Source organism: Hyperolius riggenbachi, chromosome 7 (genome assembly GCF_040937935.1).
Source record: "Hyperolius riggenbachi isolate aHypRig1 chromosome 7, aHypRig1.pri, whole genome shotgun sequence".
NCBI classification, from domain to species: domain Eukaryota; kingdom Metazoa; phylum Chordata; class Amphibia; order Anura; family Hyperoliidae; genus Hyperolius; species Hyperolius riggenbachi.
Window position 1 is genome coordinate 97,192,138 of NC_090652.1, and position 16,157 is coordinate 97,208,294.

The window sequence follows — 16,157 nt, forward strand, 5'->3', positions numbered from 1 at the left end:
ACTCTGGGACCAGCCTATTCGTTCAGAAATTTCTTTCTGTGTCTTACCCTCTTGCTTGAGGGTGTCAATGATGGCCTTCTGGACAGCAGTCAGGTTGGCAGTCTTACCCATGATTGCAGTTTTGAGTAATGAACCAGGCTGGGAGTTTTTAAAAGCCTCAGGAATCTTTTGCAGGCGCTTAGAGTTAATTAGTTGATTCGGATGATTAGGTTAATAGCTCGTTTAGAGAACCTTTTCATGATATGATAATTTTTTGAGATAGGAATTTTGGGTTTTCATGAGCTGTATGCCAAAATCATCAATATTAAAACAATAAAAGGATTGAACTACTTCAGTTGTGTGTAATGAATCTAAAATATATGAAAGTCTAATGTTTATCAGTACATTACAGAAAATAATGAACTTTATCACAATATGCTAATCTTTTGAGAAGGACCTGTAGAGTGGGGAAACGTCAGATAATCCATTTATTGCATTTTTGTTTTCCCCCCATTCTTGAGAACACTAGGACGACTATTATAAAAATCATAAATGTTGCAGAGACAGGAGGTGTGAAAAACTCCTCTTTAAGATCAGTGCACATTAAGTAGATGTACCCATATTTCACATAGGGGTTTTCCGATTAAGTGCCCAGTGGGGCTTAGGAATTTAAAGTGCATTACAGTAACCAGAAAGAAGCCACCTGGAGCCCGGCCTCAGCAGTTCTCTGGATCATCACAATGTATGTAAGCACAACTTACATTGCTTTGCCCCCTAAGGGCCCTTTACTACTAGCTAACGCATGCATGAACCCAATTTCGTGCATTCTTCATGGTGCATGGCATGACGGGAAGTTGATGTATATCAGCGGCGCTAGTTCTAGTTCACCTGATGGGAAATCACTTGCATTGTACGATTAAATGTTCCTGGAGGCGTCACAACGTAGTGCTCTAGAACGCTTTAACTAATGTGAACGGTAACCTGAAAGTCAATAGACTTTCAGGTTTCCTTGCTTGTCGCGCATCCTATGTGCGGTCCATCAGAATGGACAGCACAGCACCTAGTGGGAAAGGAGCCTAAGCTAGAGAATTAGGCTTCACTGAGGTTCAGGTGTGTGTGTGTGTGTGTCTGTCTCTGTGTGTGTGTGTGTGTGTGCGTGCGTGCGTGTGTGTGTAGGCTGCACTAAGGTTCAGGTTTTTTATTTGTGTGTGTGTGTGTAGGCTGCACTGAGGTTCAGGGTGTGTGTGTGTGTGTGTGTGTGTGTGTGTGTGTGTGTGTGTGTGTGTGTGTGTGTGTGTGTGTGTGTGTGTGTGTGTGTGTGTGTGTGTGTGTGTGTGTGTGTGTGTGTGTGTGTGTGTGTGTGTGTGTGTGTGTGTGTGTGTGTGTGTGTGTGTGTGTGTGTGTGTGTGTGTGTGTGTGTGTGTGTGTGTGTGTGTGTGTGTGTGTGTGTGTGTGTGTGTGTGTGTGTGTGTGTGGGCTGCATGAGCTTCAGCCTACACGAACACCATTGGAGCTGGATGCAGAAAACAGCTGAGCACTGTGATGAAATGTATCCCAGTGTAGAGAAACCCATCACTAGGAAGAACTTGAGCTTTCCAGAAACTGGCTAAGCTGGCTCCATTCGTAAGAGCTTTAAATAGAAACAGACTGGTGAGTCAATCTGGATCATTGAATACCCAGAATGGGGATCATTAGGGGAAGGAGAATGGTATATTCCTCTGTGAATATTGCGGTCATTTTGTTCATTAATTACTCAGAAGCATCCCTATATTCGGACATCAGTGCCACCTACTGTGAATGAGTCAGCCCACAATTAGACTGGTACAGGAGCCGCCAGGGCTGAGGCCCACAGCTCCGCTAAGTAAATATTGATAGACAGCAATGCACTGCTTTCATAACTCTGTGTCACTGAGAGCTCTCATTACATTACTGTCAAATATAGATACGAATAGGAACACATATCAACTTGGAAGGATTTGAACATAGTCCTCATTGGTAAAATGCCTGTCTAAGCCTCAAATTTACATTTTCACCATCTAGGCTTTCAAGCAACTTACAATCTTGTATTTAAAACGTCTAGTGTCACTATACATTTATAGTACTTAAAGAGCTGAAAAGATACACCCAGGCCAACTATTATAATTATTATTTATTGTATTTATAAAGTGCCAACATATTACGCAGCGCTAAATAGTATTCCTCCATCACTATCCGTTATTTTACTGTACATTAAAGAGGAACTCCAGTAAAAATAATGAAATGAACAAAAGTGCTTATTTTTTAAAATAATTATGTATAAATGATTTAGTCAGTTTGCCCACTGTAAAATATTTCCTTTCCCTGATTTACATTCTGACATTTATCATATGGTGACATTTTTACTGCTGGCAGGTGATATCAGTGGAAGTAGCTGCTGCTTGCTTTTTTAGCAGTTGGAAACAGCGGTTATTTCCCACAATGCAACAAGGCTCCCACAGTGTGATGCCAACACCATGGTCCTGACATCACACTGTGGGAGGGGTTTCAACACAAAATCAGCCATACAGAGCCCCCTGATGATCAGTTTGAGAAAAGGAAAACATTTCTCATGGGAAAGGGGGTATCAGCTACTGATTGGGATGCAGTTCAATCCTTGGTTACGGTTTCTCTTTAAGCTCTCATGTAAGGCTTTATATGATGGCATTAGTAAAAGCCAAATTTACTAATTTACTATTTTATAAAGGAGGCTTAAAATATGAATTGTTATATCATGCAAAAAGAATAAAAATAAAATGTGTATCCTTTTTTATAAAAATTAATGACGTGTAATTTATCCATAGAAAAATAAAGTAGCTTTACCTGCCACATATTGTTTTGTTCTATAAAAGTTTTTTTGTTTCTCTTGCAGAGTAACTTCTTCAGTGCTACAATGCGAGTCGTAGTAACTGGGTAAGTACAGATATACAAGTGTTACAGAGGCACCCAAGGGTAAGTGATTATTAACCTCTTATAGTGAGAACAGCTGATATAAGGATCCACACCGCCCCTATGTACTGACTTCACTGCATGCAGAGGAGTTGTGTGGTACAGGCTCTTATGGTGGCAATTCAAAAAGATGCCAGACACAGCAGGAGATGAAGAGTTGTGTCTGCGTGACAGGGCAGCCTACCCAGGGAGGGGTTGAGTCAGAGGACAACATATGACATGGTGAGGTGGCACTAGGATGACTTCCAATAGATTGGAAATCTCTCTGGAGTGTGTGAGCAGGCAATAAATCTCTATCTAATCAGATCGAATCAGAGAGGGATCAATCTGATGGTCAAAATAGAAATGTGTGAGTACCTGAATACATTCTAAATCACAAGTATGCAAATTAGATGCTCAGATGTTTATCATACTGACAAATACAGTTATTTCTAGGAAAGCGACTCAGAAGTATGGCCAAGTAGTTGGCATTCACGCATGTCGTAAAACAGAAGGTATTTGCGATAATCCAGCTTTAAAGAGACTCTGTAACAAATTTTTCAGCCTTAGTTCTTCTATCCTATAAGTTCCTATGCCTGTTCTAATCTGCTCTGGCTTACTGCAGTCTTTCCTAACTGCACTGTCTCTGTAATAAATCAATGTATCTTTCCTCTGTCCTGTTTGTCGGGCTAAAGCTTGATTGTGTGGAATGTGCAGGGCTGCTTGTGATTGGTAGAAGCGATACACACCCTCTGCAGGCCCCCTGCATACTCTGAATGACTCATACACTATGCTTAGCTGAGCCTATTAGAAGCTGGTTAGTTTGTTTGTAAACACTGCCTAAAACTGTTAATTACAAGCCAGGATTGCAGCAGAGAGTGGCAGAAACAGCACAGAGGGGCACAGGAGAAAATAATGAATAGAATGGTATGCTTTTTATTGTAAGAATATTAGAGTACAGATTCTCTTTAAGTGAACAACTATGGTTTCCCATGATGCATCACTCCTGAATATGCAAATTATTTTTGGGGGCCACTCAAGCCAGGCTTACATCAAGAACCCCTGGCGTATAGCAAGTCTATGGTTACTACATTTTACAGAGCTACATCAACCTGTCTGCATGTTGGTGCTCATCAGTGCATGGCAGGGATTGATATTAATACCACTCGATATTGGTGGTAGAAAGGAAGCCTTTTCTAATTTGGTCCCTTTTCAGCTTAAAATATTTTGCTACAAAGGAGTTAATGGAGAGATTTTTGAATGGTAAGCTGTGAACCCCTTCTTCCTCTGCCATCCTTTCAAACCTTTTTTGGTTATTGACAAAGCAGAACTTGGGGCTTTGGCAGGTCTGCAGCCGGAAAACCAAAATGGGTGTATAGAGCAGTTAAAGACCACTTTGTATGTTTAGTTGGGTAGAAAAATGAAGCAGCACGGGTAAAATGTAACAAGGCTCTACTGTAACTGGAAGAAAGGGTTTTATCTGTTACAGAGAAGACACAAGCATCCCCTAAGTAACCATAATGTTCTGCGGCCCACCACTTGCTCGCTAACGTTTACAATGAAACTTCAAATGAATGTTTACATATGTATACCGCATACAGGAAGCAGGATTATTACTCCAATAATATCAGGCTAAATATTTTGAAAGTTATTGAAATGTTAGGACACATCTCTTATTGTTGGCACAAATGCTACAGCTCTGTATAAATGATTGCACTACTAGAATGTCCTGAGCCACAAATATTTCTTTAAAGATTGTGTACCTTACCCACTTTCATAAAAAAAACTTCTAGAGCCTTACAGTAGACGCTCTCAATGTTTAACACTTTGCTAAATTCAGAGTACAGCAGAACTGGTATGTTACTGTGATCATGGAGTCCATTTGGTGCACACTGAAGCAATTTTGGGGGTGCAGGTTCTGCAGTGCTGAAGTAAACTTGCATTCACATCTGGAAAATGGATCCACCTACATCATAGGAGTGCTATGGTTACACAGTGTAAATACAGATGCAATCATTTCCCAGTTACATCTTACAAACATATGGTAGGGATTAGACCAGGCATGGGCAAACTCGGCCCTCCAGCTGTTACGGAACTACAAGTCCCACAATGCATTTGCCTTTGAGTTATGACTGTGGCTGTCAGACTCCTGCAATGCATTGTGGGACTAGTAGTTCCTTAACAGCTGGAGGGCTAAGTTTGCCCATGTCTGGATTAGACTGTGAGCCCCACTGAGGGACATTTAAGTGGCAAGACAATATACCGTATTTTTCGGACCTCAAGAGGCACTTTCTCTTCCCCAAAAGTGGAGGTAAAAAGTCACTGCGTCTTATGGTCCAAATGTTGCATATTTGACCCGGCGTCACTGAGTTCCCCCGTACTTGCGGCAACTTTAACAGCGCAGACAGAGGCTAAGCATTGTGGAGTGAGTAAGTGAGCGGAGATTTTACCTTCCTGCCCGCTCTGTCCACACAGATCTGCTTGCTTCCATCCTTTCTGCCTTTGCAAGAGCCCCGGGAGCCATCGGAAGGGAGAGGGGTATCTGCTGTTGTGTTGCTGCCCCCTTCCGCTCAGAGAGTGCGGCGCTGCCCCCTTCCACCCAGAGACCACGGCCCTGCCCCCTTGTGTCGCTGCCCTCTTCGGCTCGTGGGAGCGCGGTGGTGCTGGAAATGATGGAGGACTTGTATGGAGGAGCGGCGGCCGGTGTGTGCAGATATCGTGCACTGAGGAGCTGCCCGGGCTGCAGTACTGCTGTCCCCTCCTACACTCAGACGGAGACTGCTGGAGGACCGGAGCAGCCTGGAACTCTGCCTCTTCCTTAGCATCGCGGAAAGGTGCCGGTGTTGCAACTTTTCAGCATACACGTCAAGCCAGCTGGAACACCGGTCTACATCACCTCTGCTAGATGGTGGCCTCCAGCTCCCAGATCCACCATGGCAGCAATGTGACCATCCTGCAAGTTTATGTAAGTCACCATACTTAGTGTAAATGGGGTAAGGGGGAGGGCTGAAGAATGCTGTAACTGTGTGTGTGTGTGTGTGTGTGGGGGGGGCTATTAATATAATTGAGTATTACTGCAATTGGGTTGGTTGTGTGCCATGGTTTGACTGTAACTGGGAGGCTATTAATGTAATGGGGGTGTTACTGTAGCTGGTGTGGGGGCCAGGGGATCACTATCACTGGGGGGCTATTAATGTAATGGGGGTATTACTGTAGCTGCATTGGGGGCCAGTGGGTTATTGTAACTGGTTGGTATTACTGTAAAGAGGGGTGTATTAAGGTAACTGGGTGGTATAACTAACAACGGAGGGCATTACTATAACTGGGGGGACGGAGGGAGAGAGATTACTGCGACTGAGGGCTGAGGGGTATTTGGGGATAACTTGGGGATATTACTGTGAATGAGGGGTATTACTGTAACAAGGAGGGGGATTTCTGTAACTATGGAGGGGGTTACTGTAGTTTGGGAAGGGGGGGGGGGGGGGTGAGCTCCACAAGAAGCCCCTGCACCATAGACGCACCAGATTTAGTATTTTTTCTTTTTACCTGGTTTTTGTCCTCTAAACCTAGGTGCGTCTTATGGTCCGAAAAATACGGTACTCTGTACAGAGCTGCAGAAAATGTTGGTGCTATATATAAATACTAATATTTATTGTCTAGCCATTTCAGAATACTGACTAAAGGTGACCATACATAAGGCGATTTGATCCGACCAATTTAGGGCTAAAATGGGTCGCAAGAATCGGTTGGACATGCTACAAGATGTTGGGTCATCATGGTTGGTTGGGTGCATAGCAGTAACACAAACGATATCGGGTTGAGCGACAAAACCCCCAAAGCTGTGCCTGACTCCCCAGTGTTCAGTGCACTATACAATACGTCTGCCTGCGAAACGGCTGTTAGGCCAATCTAATTGCAATTTATGTCAGGAGGGGTGAGGGGACAATAAAGGTGACTTTTTGAACTGTTGCTTGCATTTCTGCTTCACTTTTTTCTTGCTATACAATACCGCTCGTCAATCGATGCCTTAGGGCTGGATCCTTTGTCCATACACGTGCCCCAGGTTACTCCAACTACCACATGTATGAATGAAGGACCCAGCCCGGTGGCAGACGCAGACCAAGTAATATATAGTGCACTGGGCACCGGAGGGCACCCTGACCATTAGAAGGGACATCACAAGGCCAATTTCGGATCGATTTCTGTGGTATATGGGCAGGCAACAGATTACTCTCCAATCAGATCTATAAGAGAGAGATCTGTCTCTTGGTCGATCTACCCATACATCATCTGATGTATGGGCACCTTTAGGCTTGGTTCCCACTTGTTGCAAAAAGAAGCTGATCCTATTGTAAAAAAAAAAAGAAAAGAATCCTCTTCCACTTGTACAATAAAAGCAGAAGCATGGGGATCCCTACTGAATTGCAAAAGACCAATGGGAATTTTCAGCAACATCATTGGTTCATCATGGTTGACCAATGAAAATTCTCCCTGTTTTAGGGAGATTTGGTCTACTGCAATCCTGTGGGGAAGCTCCATTGCTCCTGCCGGCCGCCGGTCTTATTTATTGGCTTTGGGACTGACTGGAATAGTCAGCAGCAGTGAAACTGGGGGAGGTGTGAGTATATCGGCGTTCAAACATGGTGATCAATGTAGATGGAGCAGTTGCAAAACGGCCGGATGGGCTGTTTTGCATTCCCTCTAATTGCGAGCACTAGGAAAGTATTTACAGCATGACCTTATCATCCATCAAACTCAGCATGAAGAGTTTTGATGTTTTCAATTTTCATTATTAAGAGCATTTATTAGCAACACAGAAGCACCATGAGTCACACTGTGGTACGCTTCCCCACCTTCAGGGCCGTGCAAGTCTTTGGAGATTTGCACCGTTCACATGATGCGACACGGTGCAACAGAAGTATCAAAATCGCTGCAAACCAGACGCAAAGTGTGCAACGCCTTACTGCAGGATCCATGCCTAATGGATTATGCTGTAATGCAAGGCAATGGATGATGCAGGCAGTGTGCATGATGGGAGCGCCAGCAGGAAGTACGTCACAAGCTAGGAGGGCGGGCCTATGCATATAACCTTGTTGCCGCACTGTGGCACAGGGTCATATGAAACCTAATTTCTGCAGTGTGATGCAGCGCACACCACACCACATTAAAAGTTTCAAGTGTAAAACCAGCCTAAATATAGCCTACATTGAAAAGTCTTAGAACCTAGCCATGCAGAGGGATGGAGAAATGCTACTGTAAAATCTGTAGAATTGGTGAATATCGCACTGACATAGTTCAATGGGTTTACAAACCCTAGGCCACCCTTTAACACCTAATCTTAAGATATTTAATACCTGAAAGCCAAAACAACTGTTTGATTGTTGTATGAGGTATGAATGTGCTTCAGGAAACAATCACCTAAACACTTCAAAAAATTGCATAACTGTGGTGCCCTTTTATGAATGCAGCTGTAACTCAGTGAGGACTAATGAGTAAAAACAAAAGCAGAGAACTCTCACTAAACTTGTTGCAGGGTAGTCCATGCATCAGCTCAATGAGTCAAGGATCCAGAGGGTCCAATTTCGCTATATGAGGACCCTCTAGATCCTTGGCTTATTGAGCTGATTGAGTGGACCATAATACTGCAACAAGTTTAGTAAGAGTTCTTTGCCTTTGTTTTTGCTTATTAGACTGTGAGCATGATTCACTATTGTGTGTTTCTGTCCTGCACTGAGTTACAGCTGTGATTGTTTTGTGTGTTTTATGTACCCACCTGGCGATTTTCCAGATGACTGGCAATTTTTACACGACATCGCCAGGTGGGTAAAGCAGCACGATTGTGAACATCGCATAGTGTTGTGCGATGACTAAAGACTGACATGGCAGATCGGATCTTTAAGATCCCCGACGACACTGTGCAAAGTACCGCGATCTCTAAAAGTCTCGCTCGCATTGCTGTGTACATCGCGTGACCTCGTGCTTAACCCGCCGACAGGAAGGGGCGTTGCTAGCGACCGTTCTCAGGGGGACGCTGCAGGAGCGGTCGAGCGGTGAGTACGCAGCTTTAGTCTGATGTCTGTGTAGGCAACATCCAAATTCTGTGCACGGTGACAGGTAATCGACAGCAGTAAACATTTTCAGCCAGGTGCATTGTGTTTAAGTGCTGTGAGCAGTCTTCTGCTTGTCATTCCTTCTCATAGTACAGTACGTGTGGATCAGCCAATCTCAGTTTCCTTGAACTGTGACTGTTCTCATCACAAAAGATCATTTTGAATTGCAAGAAACACTATATAGGATTTTACAATTTAATGTGGACCTAAATGCTGCACACAGACATCAGATGAAAGCTTTCTAATATGACTGTTTACATTACTTCAGTAGCTCCCAGCTGAATAGCTGACCAACTGGGTTCTTATTTTTAATACAGGTAGTCCCCGGTTAAGGAACAAGATAGGGACTGTAGGTTTGTTCTTAACCTGAATCTGTTCTTAAGTTAGAACAGAACATTGTGCCATCTCTGTCCCCTGTACCTCCTCTGTGCCTCCAGTGCCCCCCTCTGTGTCACCTCTGCCCTTTGTACCTGTTTATACAAGTTTAAAAGCCATTTTTTCTTAGATTTTTTTAAAAAAAAATCGATTTTCTCAAAAACTTCAAGTCCAATCTGAAAAAAATGTTGTTTGACTTGTTCCCATGGAAACCGAGAATTCATGCCGTTTGTATTGGCGGGTCGTTCGTAAGTCGGGCACTACCTGTACAGTCAATAACTATTGTTTGTGTGGTGTTGTGTGTTGTTCCTTGGCCATCTGTCCTTCTTCCAACATAAATACTTGCTTATAGCACTGGTGGAGACTGCATTGCTCAGAGGACTGTCAGATCACGCCTGCCTGTCCAAGAGCTTTCACATATCTATAAGGGACGATAAACGCTTGCTCTGCCTCCTTTTATACTCTACTGACAAATTTAATTTAACCTAATTAAGATAACAGCATGGAGCCCTCATGTGGAAATGATGTTCCAGAAAAACACTGCAGCGGAAATGAAAGAGGTAGTATTATTAGTTATTACATGATACAGATATACCCGCAAGTACAAAATTTTATTAGCATGTATATGTGAATACAGTGTGTAACCTAAACTAATGTCCAGGGCTACCTAATATGTTGGCGCTTTATAAATACAATAAATAAATAAATAAATACAGCTAAATCCTCATTCCTTATGCAAGTGTTTGTTTCCTTTTTTTTTTAATGGCTCCAGCAGCTTAGAATGACAGCACTGCAAGTAATCTGCCAATCAAAACTGAGTAGCTGTGGGGCAGACATAGCTGGAGCCTGGAGAGGGCTGTGAACAGCATGTGCTCTAGCAAGCAGCTCACTGATAACTACATGTGACTTCTGAACTAGAGCTTTATAAATATCAATCTGCACCACTGTGTTTCAGAAGAACTCACATAATGTATCTACCATTGTCTCAGTTCTTTTTGGGGACAGACAATTATAATCCATCTTCTATAGTCAAAAGTAAAAAAAAATCAGACAGCCGCAAGTACAGCTCTGCCCTGGCTGTCTTTGTTGCTAAACACTACTTTCCTCCTTCCTTGCTCTCTTCCCCAGCTAGTGGCATTCTGCTGGGAGCACATTGCTGCTAGATTGATGCAGTGGTCCTACCTCTCATAGAATAATGTTAGGCCAAGTGTGTCCATATATGTGTCATTACAGTTAGTCAGAAAGCTAAAACCCAGCTGGATCTAGCCCCCAGCAGTTTGGTACTAGCTACTTGCACAATGACAGATACTGGGGAGGGGAGACAATCATGTTCCACTGCATATAATAAAGGAACACACTGGCAGGTAAGAATTTGCACGGCAATTCTGCACAACTGCAGTCTGATTTTTACTCTTGATGGGCTTCGATCCACCTATTGTAGACTGAAGCATCTGCAGGAAAGGAGTCCAAGTTCCATACTGCCATTCAAATTTGGCTTTCCTGCCCTGTAGCACCTAGGTTCTCAACGTGTGGTACGCGTACCCCAGGGGGTACTTCTGATGGTTCCAGGGGGTACTCGGGCTTGATATACTTAATCAAGAATAACAAATTTAGAGTTTCAGAAAATTATAAATTAAAACACCAAATTAGCTAATTAAAAGCAATAGTAAATGCTTGGAAATGGTTTAGAACCTATTATTATGTACTATGATTAAATATATATTTGTAAAGGGGTACTTGTGATAATTTTTACTATGCTAAGGGGTACTTGGTGAATACAGGGTTTTAAAGACAACCAGAGACGAAGAATAAATAGATTTATACACACCTGGCGCTTCCTCCAGCCCCATAAGCCTGGATAGCTCCCACGCCGCCTTTCATAAGCCTGGATAGCTCCCACGCCGCTGCTAGCTGCATAAGCCTGGATAGCTCCCACGCCGCCTTTCTCTGCTGCCTCTATCCGCTGGTACCAAGTCCCGTCATTTCGGTCAGTCGAGACAAGTGCGCTCCCTCCATACTGCACAGGCGCATGCGTAAAGAGACGGAGGGAGTCCCTGAGGATGCAGAAAACTGGCTGCGTCCGGCAAAAGTGACGGGACCCGGTACCGGAGGATAGAGGCAGCAGAGAAAGGCAGCGTGGGAGCGATCCAGGCTTACGGGGCTAGAGGAAGCCCCAGATATGTATAAAATCTTTTTACATTTTTAAGGTTCCCCTCGTCTCTATTTCCCTTTAACCACTTGAGGACCCAGCCTTTACCCCCCCTTAAGGACCAGCGCTGATTACTGAGATCTGTGCTGGGTGGGCTCTACAGCCCCCAGCACAGATCAAACATTAGGCAGAGCGACCAGATCGCCCCCCTTTTTTCCCCACTAGGGGGATGATGTGCTGGGGCGGTCTGATCGCTCCTGCCTGCGTGTGGCTGGCGGGGGGGGCACCTCAAAGCCCCCTCCACCGCAGGATTTCCCCTCTCCCTCTCCTCCCTCCCTGCCCCGGAGATCGGAGGCTGCACAGGAACGGATCTGTCCTGTGCAGCCTCTAACAGGCTCCTGCCTGTCATGTGACAGCGATCCCTGGCCGCTGATTAGCCGGGGATCGCTGATCTGGTACAACGCTGCTACTGTTAGCAGAGTTGTACAAATGTAAACAAAGCGGATTATTTCCGCTTGTGTTTACATTTAGCCTGCGAGCTGCGATCGGCGGCCCGCAGGCTATTCACGGAGCCCCCCGCCGTGAATTGACAGGAAGCAGCCGCTCACGCGAGCGGCTGTTTCCTGATTAATTAGCCTGCAGCCGGCGACGCAGATGTGCGTCGCTGGTCCTGCAGCTACCACTTTGCCGACATGAGTGCGCGGTCGGCAAGTGGTTAAAAGGGATACATACCAATACAATGTTGAGAAACACTGTAGCATACGTGTGCTAAACACTTAACTATTCAGCAGGACATGTACACTATTAATCAAGCTGAAATCTTCTGCAGCACTTTATAATGTATATAGTTACATGCATAGTTAGTTGGGTTTGGAAAAAAAAAAAAAAAAAAGACAACCATCCCTCAAAGGGGCTCACAATGTAATCCCTACTATAGTCATATGTCCGTCATTCCTTTGTGTGCTGTACCTGACGGATGAAAGCATTGAAGAAATGTTTACTGGTGCTCGGCTTTACTCTCTGTACTTGCACAGTGCATATTCAGCATCCATTTTTGAGCCTTGCTAATGGTGCCCATACACCGTACAATAAAAACGGTAGATTTTCAAATTTATTCGGCCAAAACTATTGAATCGAAAATAATATTTTTTTCAATCAAGAAAAATGAATGATTATGTTTTTTTCGATAAAAATCCTATTGGACATGTTGGAAAAATATTTATATTCTAAGATTTTACCCGGATTTTCTGAGAAACTGAATGTTCGTGTATGGTACCTCGAAAACTATGCGATTTTGCCGAACTAAATTATTTAATCGAAAAAAAAAAATGAAACATTTTTTACCACGTATGGGCATCATAGGTCTGCATTGTGTGCCAGTCATCCCAATATCGGTTCTAAAAGGTCATATGTCTATCGTAGTCTAAGGACCGTTTAGGGGGAAGCCAGTTAAAGCGGAACTGTAAATCCGTTAAAAGCAAACAATTTCACTTGCCTGGGGCTTCCCGAAGCCCCCAGCAGCCGTCCTGTGCCCTCACCGGTCCTGCCCGAGCCTCCGTTATCCCGCGCCGGCTACTTTCATTACCGCCGACTTACAAGTTGACGGCAACTGTGCCTGCATGCCCCGGGCAATGCGACGCTTACTTCGCGTTCCCACCTGCTAGAGCAGCTATAGCGGGTGGGAACGCGAAGAAAGCGTCGCATTGCCCGGAGCGCGCAGGCCCAGTTGCAAGTCAGCGGAAATGAAAGTAGCTCCCACGGGAGAACGGGCAGGACCTGCGAGGGCACAGGACGGCTGCTGGGGGCTTCGGGAAGCCCTAGGTAAGTGAAACTGTTTGCTTTTAACAAATTTACAGTTCCGCTTTAACTTATTTGTATTTGTTGGGGATGTTGGAGGAAACAGGAGTGCCCGGAGGAAACCCAGGTACACACGAGCAGAACATACAATAGTTAGTGCCCTGGCTGGGATTCTAACCATGGACCCAGTGCTGCAAGGCTAGAGTGCTAACCAAGAGAATGCTACCAATGGACAATGCATACAGTTCTTACTTTCACATTCATAAGGAAATCAAAATTGGTAAAACTTATAGTAGAGAAAGTATTCCTTTCATTAGGAGGCAGCCAATCCTCGCTACATAATTCTGTCTCTATTTGAAGAAAACTCACCTGGACACATTAGAATTGGTTCGTATTTTGACGTGACAGAGGATGTTGGGTAATCGTTCAGGCACCAACACTCGGATTTGGTCTACCGCACTGCACAGCTTCAGATATCCCAGATAGAGCCCAGGAGGCAAAGCTTGGCTACTACTTCTGTGGTAAGCTAATTTCTCCTGGAATGTACAACAAAATACTCTTGTAAAGTATAGAAACCATAAAACAGCAGGAGACGCTCAGTCTTCGGCCTCAACTACATTATTTAAGTGTAAACTGAATTTCCCAGTCCTCTATCCAACAGCTGAAAGTGGCATACAGTGTCTGCAAATGGCTGTTTGCTGTGATATTTTTTTCTTTATTTCTGTGAGTTATTTTTAAATGTACCGTATTATTGCTATGAATCTTAAAAATATAAAGAAGAATAAAAGATCATTACAATTTGCTATTTTTATGAGTAGGAGTACTGAAACCTTACATTTTAATATTTTGTAGGTTCGCCTATTCATTGCAATACCAATTTTTACTCCTTGTGGGAAAGTATATAGCAATGTTAAAGAGAACCCGAGGTGTGTTTAAAGAATGTTATCTGCATACAGAGGCTGGATCTGCCTATACAGCCCAGCCTCTGTTGCTATCCCAAACCCCCCTAAGGTCCCCCTGCACTCTGCAATCCCGCATAAATCACAGCCGTGCTGTGGGGCTGTGTTTACATCTGTAGTGTCAGTCTCGGCTGCTCCCCCGCCTCCTGCATAGCTCCGGTCCCTGCCCCCATCCTTTCCCTCCAATCAGCAGGGAGGGAAGGGATGCAGGCGGGACCGGAGTTCTGCAGGAGGCGGGGAGAGCAGCAGACTGACACTATAGAGATAAACACAGCCAGCTCTGACAAGCTGTTTGTCAGCAGCGTGGCTGTGATTTATGAGGGATTGCAGAGTGCAGGGGGACCTTAGGGGGGTTTGGGATAGCAACAGAGGCTGGGCTGTATAGGCAGATCCAGCCTCTGTATGCAGATAACATTCTTCAAACCCACCTCGGGTTCTCGTTAAAGCAAAATTTAAGACCAATGTGATCCAATTCTTGGTGGCAGATATGATCCAGGCTATTGAAATGAATTAGATAATGCGTCAAACACTAGATGCAAGGATGTCAGTAATAACTGGGCCATTGCAGAACATTAAAGGACAACTGAAGTTAAAAGAATATGGAGGCAGCCATATGCATTTCCTTTTAAACAATACAAGTTATCTGGCAGTCCTGCTGATCTATTTGGCTGAATCACACCAGAAACAAGCATGCTGCTAATCTTGTCAGTTCTGACAATGTCAGAAACACCTGATTTGCACATGCTTGTTCAGGGGCTATGGCTAAAAGTATTAGAGGCAGAGGATCAGCAGGATAGCCAGGCAACTGGTATTGCTTAAATGGAATGAATATGGCATACTCAATTGCCCTCTTGCTACAGTTGTCCTTTAACTTTCTGTTCCAGAGTAGTTGGACCTTGAATTTGATATGACAGTTCTACTAAAAAAATGTAAACCAAGCTTTGATTTTAGCAGGCTTACTCAACTTCTAATGTAGTATTTTTACTTCAACCATTTTTTTAACCAAATTTCAGTTCCTGCAGGCACAAAGGAGCTTGGAAGCATATTGCCACCGCATTGAGCTTGTTGGTAGAATTACAGGCAATTGACTGCAACCCCCCCCCCCCCCCCAGGGCATTAGGAATGCCCCTTACCATTCTCTGAATGGCCAGCTCTGGGGATGGTCACACAAAACCAGAGCTGCAGCATTGTGGCCCCAGAGTCGCGGAAATGTTTCTTTCCCCTAAAAAGAAACTTGGCCATAATGGGACACAGGAGTGGTGGTAATGTATACTACCTGATCTTGCTAGCCCCCCAGATCAGGTACTATGCTTTTCTTAGAAATACATTCCAGCTTGGATTCTTCTTAAAGTGGACTCAAATTAAAAATACAAGATTTCAGAAATAAAATCTATTTTCTAAATTATAATAATAAATAGCAGCCTTTTTTCAGCTGCATGATGACAAATATAAAATATTTTACATTTATTGGAGGAACCCCTCCCTTCCTTTCAAATTGCCGGAATTTTTCTGGCAAACTGGTGGAGTAGATGGTGTCTGGCAATGGAGGAATTGCTAATGGCTGCCGCTAGTATAATGCTAGCTATGAAAAGAGAAGGGTGAAAAGCATGCACTGAAATGATCATAGGTTTGAAGGAGTGTTTATTTATCTTTGTATGTGTCAGAGTGGTGCAACTAAATATTTTTAATTAAAAAAATGTTTGGTTTGGGTCCTCTTTAAGGTTTGGGTAAAAGTTATGTCTGGGTCTAAAAATTACAAAATCTTTTATTTCTTTAAACTCAATATTGTGCTGATATTATGTACAAATTCGAAGCAAACTTCCACATGGCTCTTTTTGTCCGGTG

The 16,157-nt window shown here is 43.9% G+C and overlaps 1 protein-coding gene across 8 annotated transcripts in view; it reads right to left on the minus strand.

Moving 5' to 3' along the window:
- LOC137524482 (ankyrin repeat and fibronectin type-III domain-containing protein 1-like) overlaps positions 1 to 16,157 on the minus strand; it is a 747,681-nt gene that overhangs the window by 56,799 nt on the left and 674,725 nt on the right. For all 8 annotated transcript variants that reach the window (XM_068244405.1, XM_068244403.1, XM_068244402.1 and 5 more), the window contains one exon: positions 13,723 to 13,889. In XM_068244405.1, the coding sequence (XP_068100506.1) occupies positions 13,723 to 13,889 (167 nt within the window). The remainder of the gene's footprint in view (positions 1 to 13,722; positions 13,890 to 16,157) is intronic.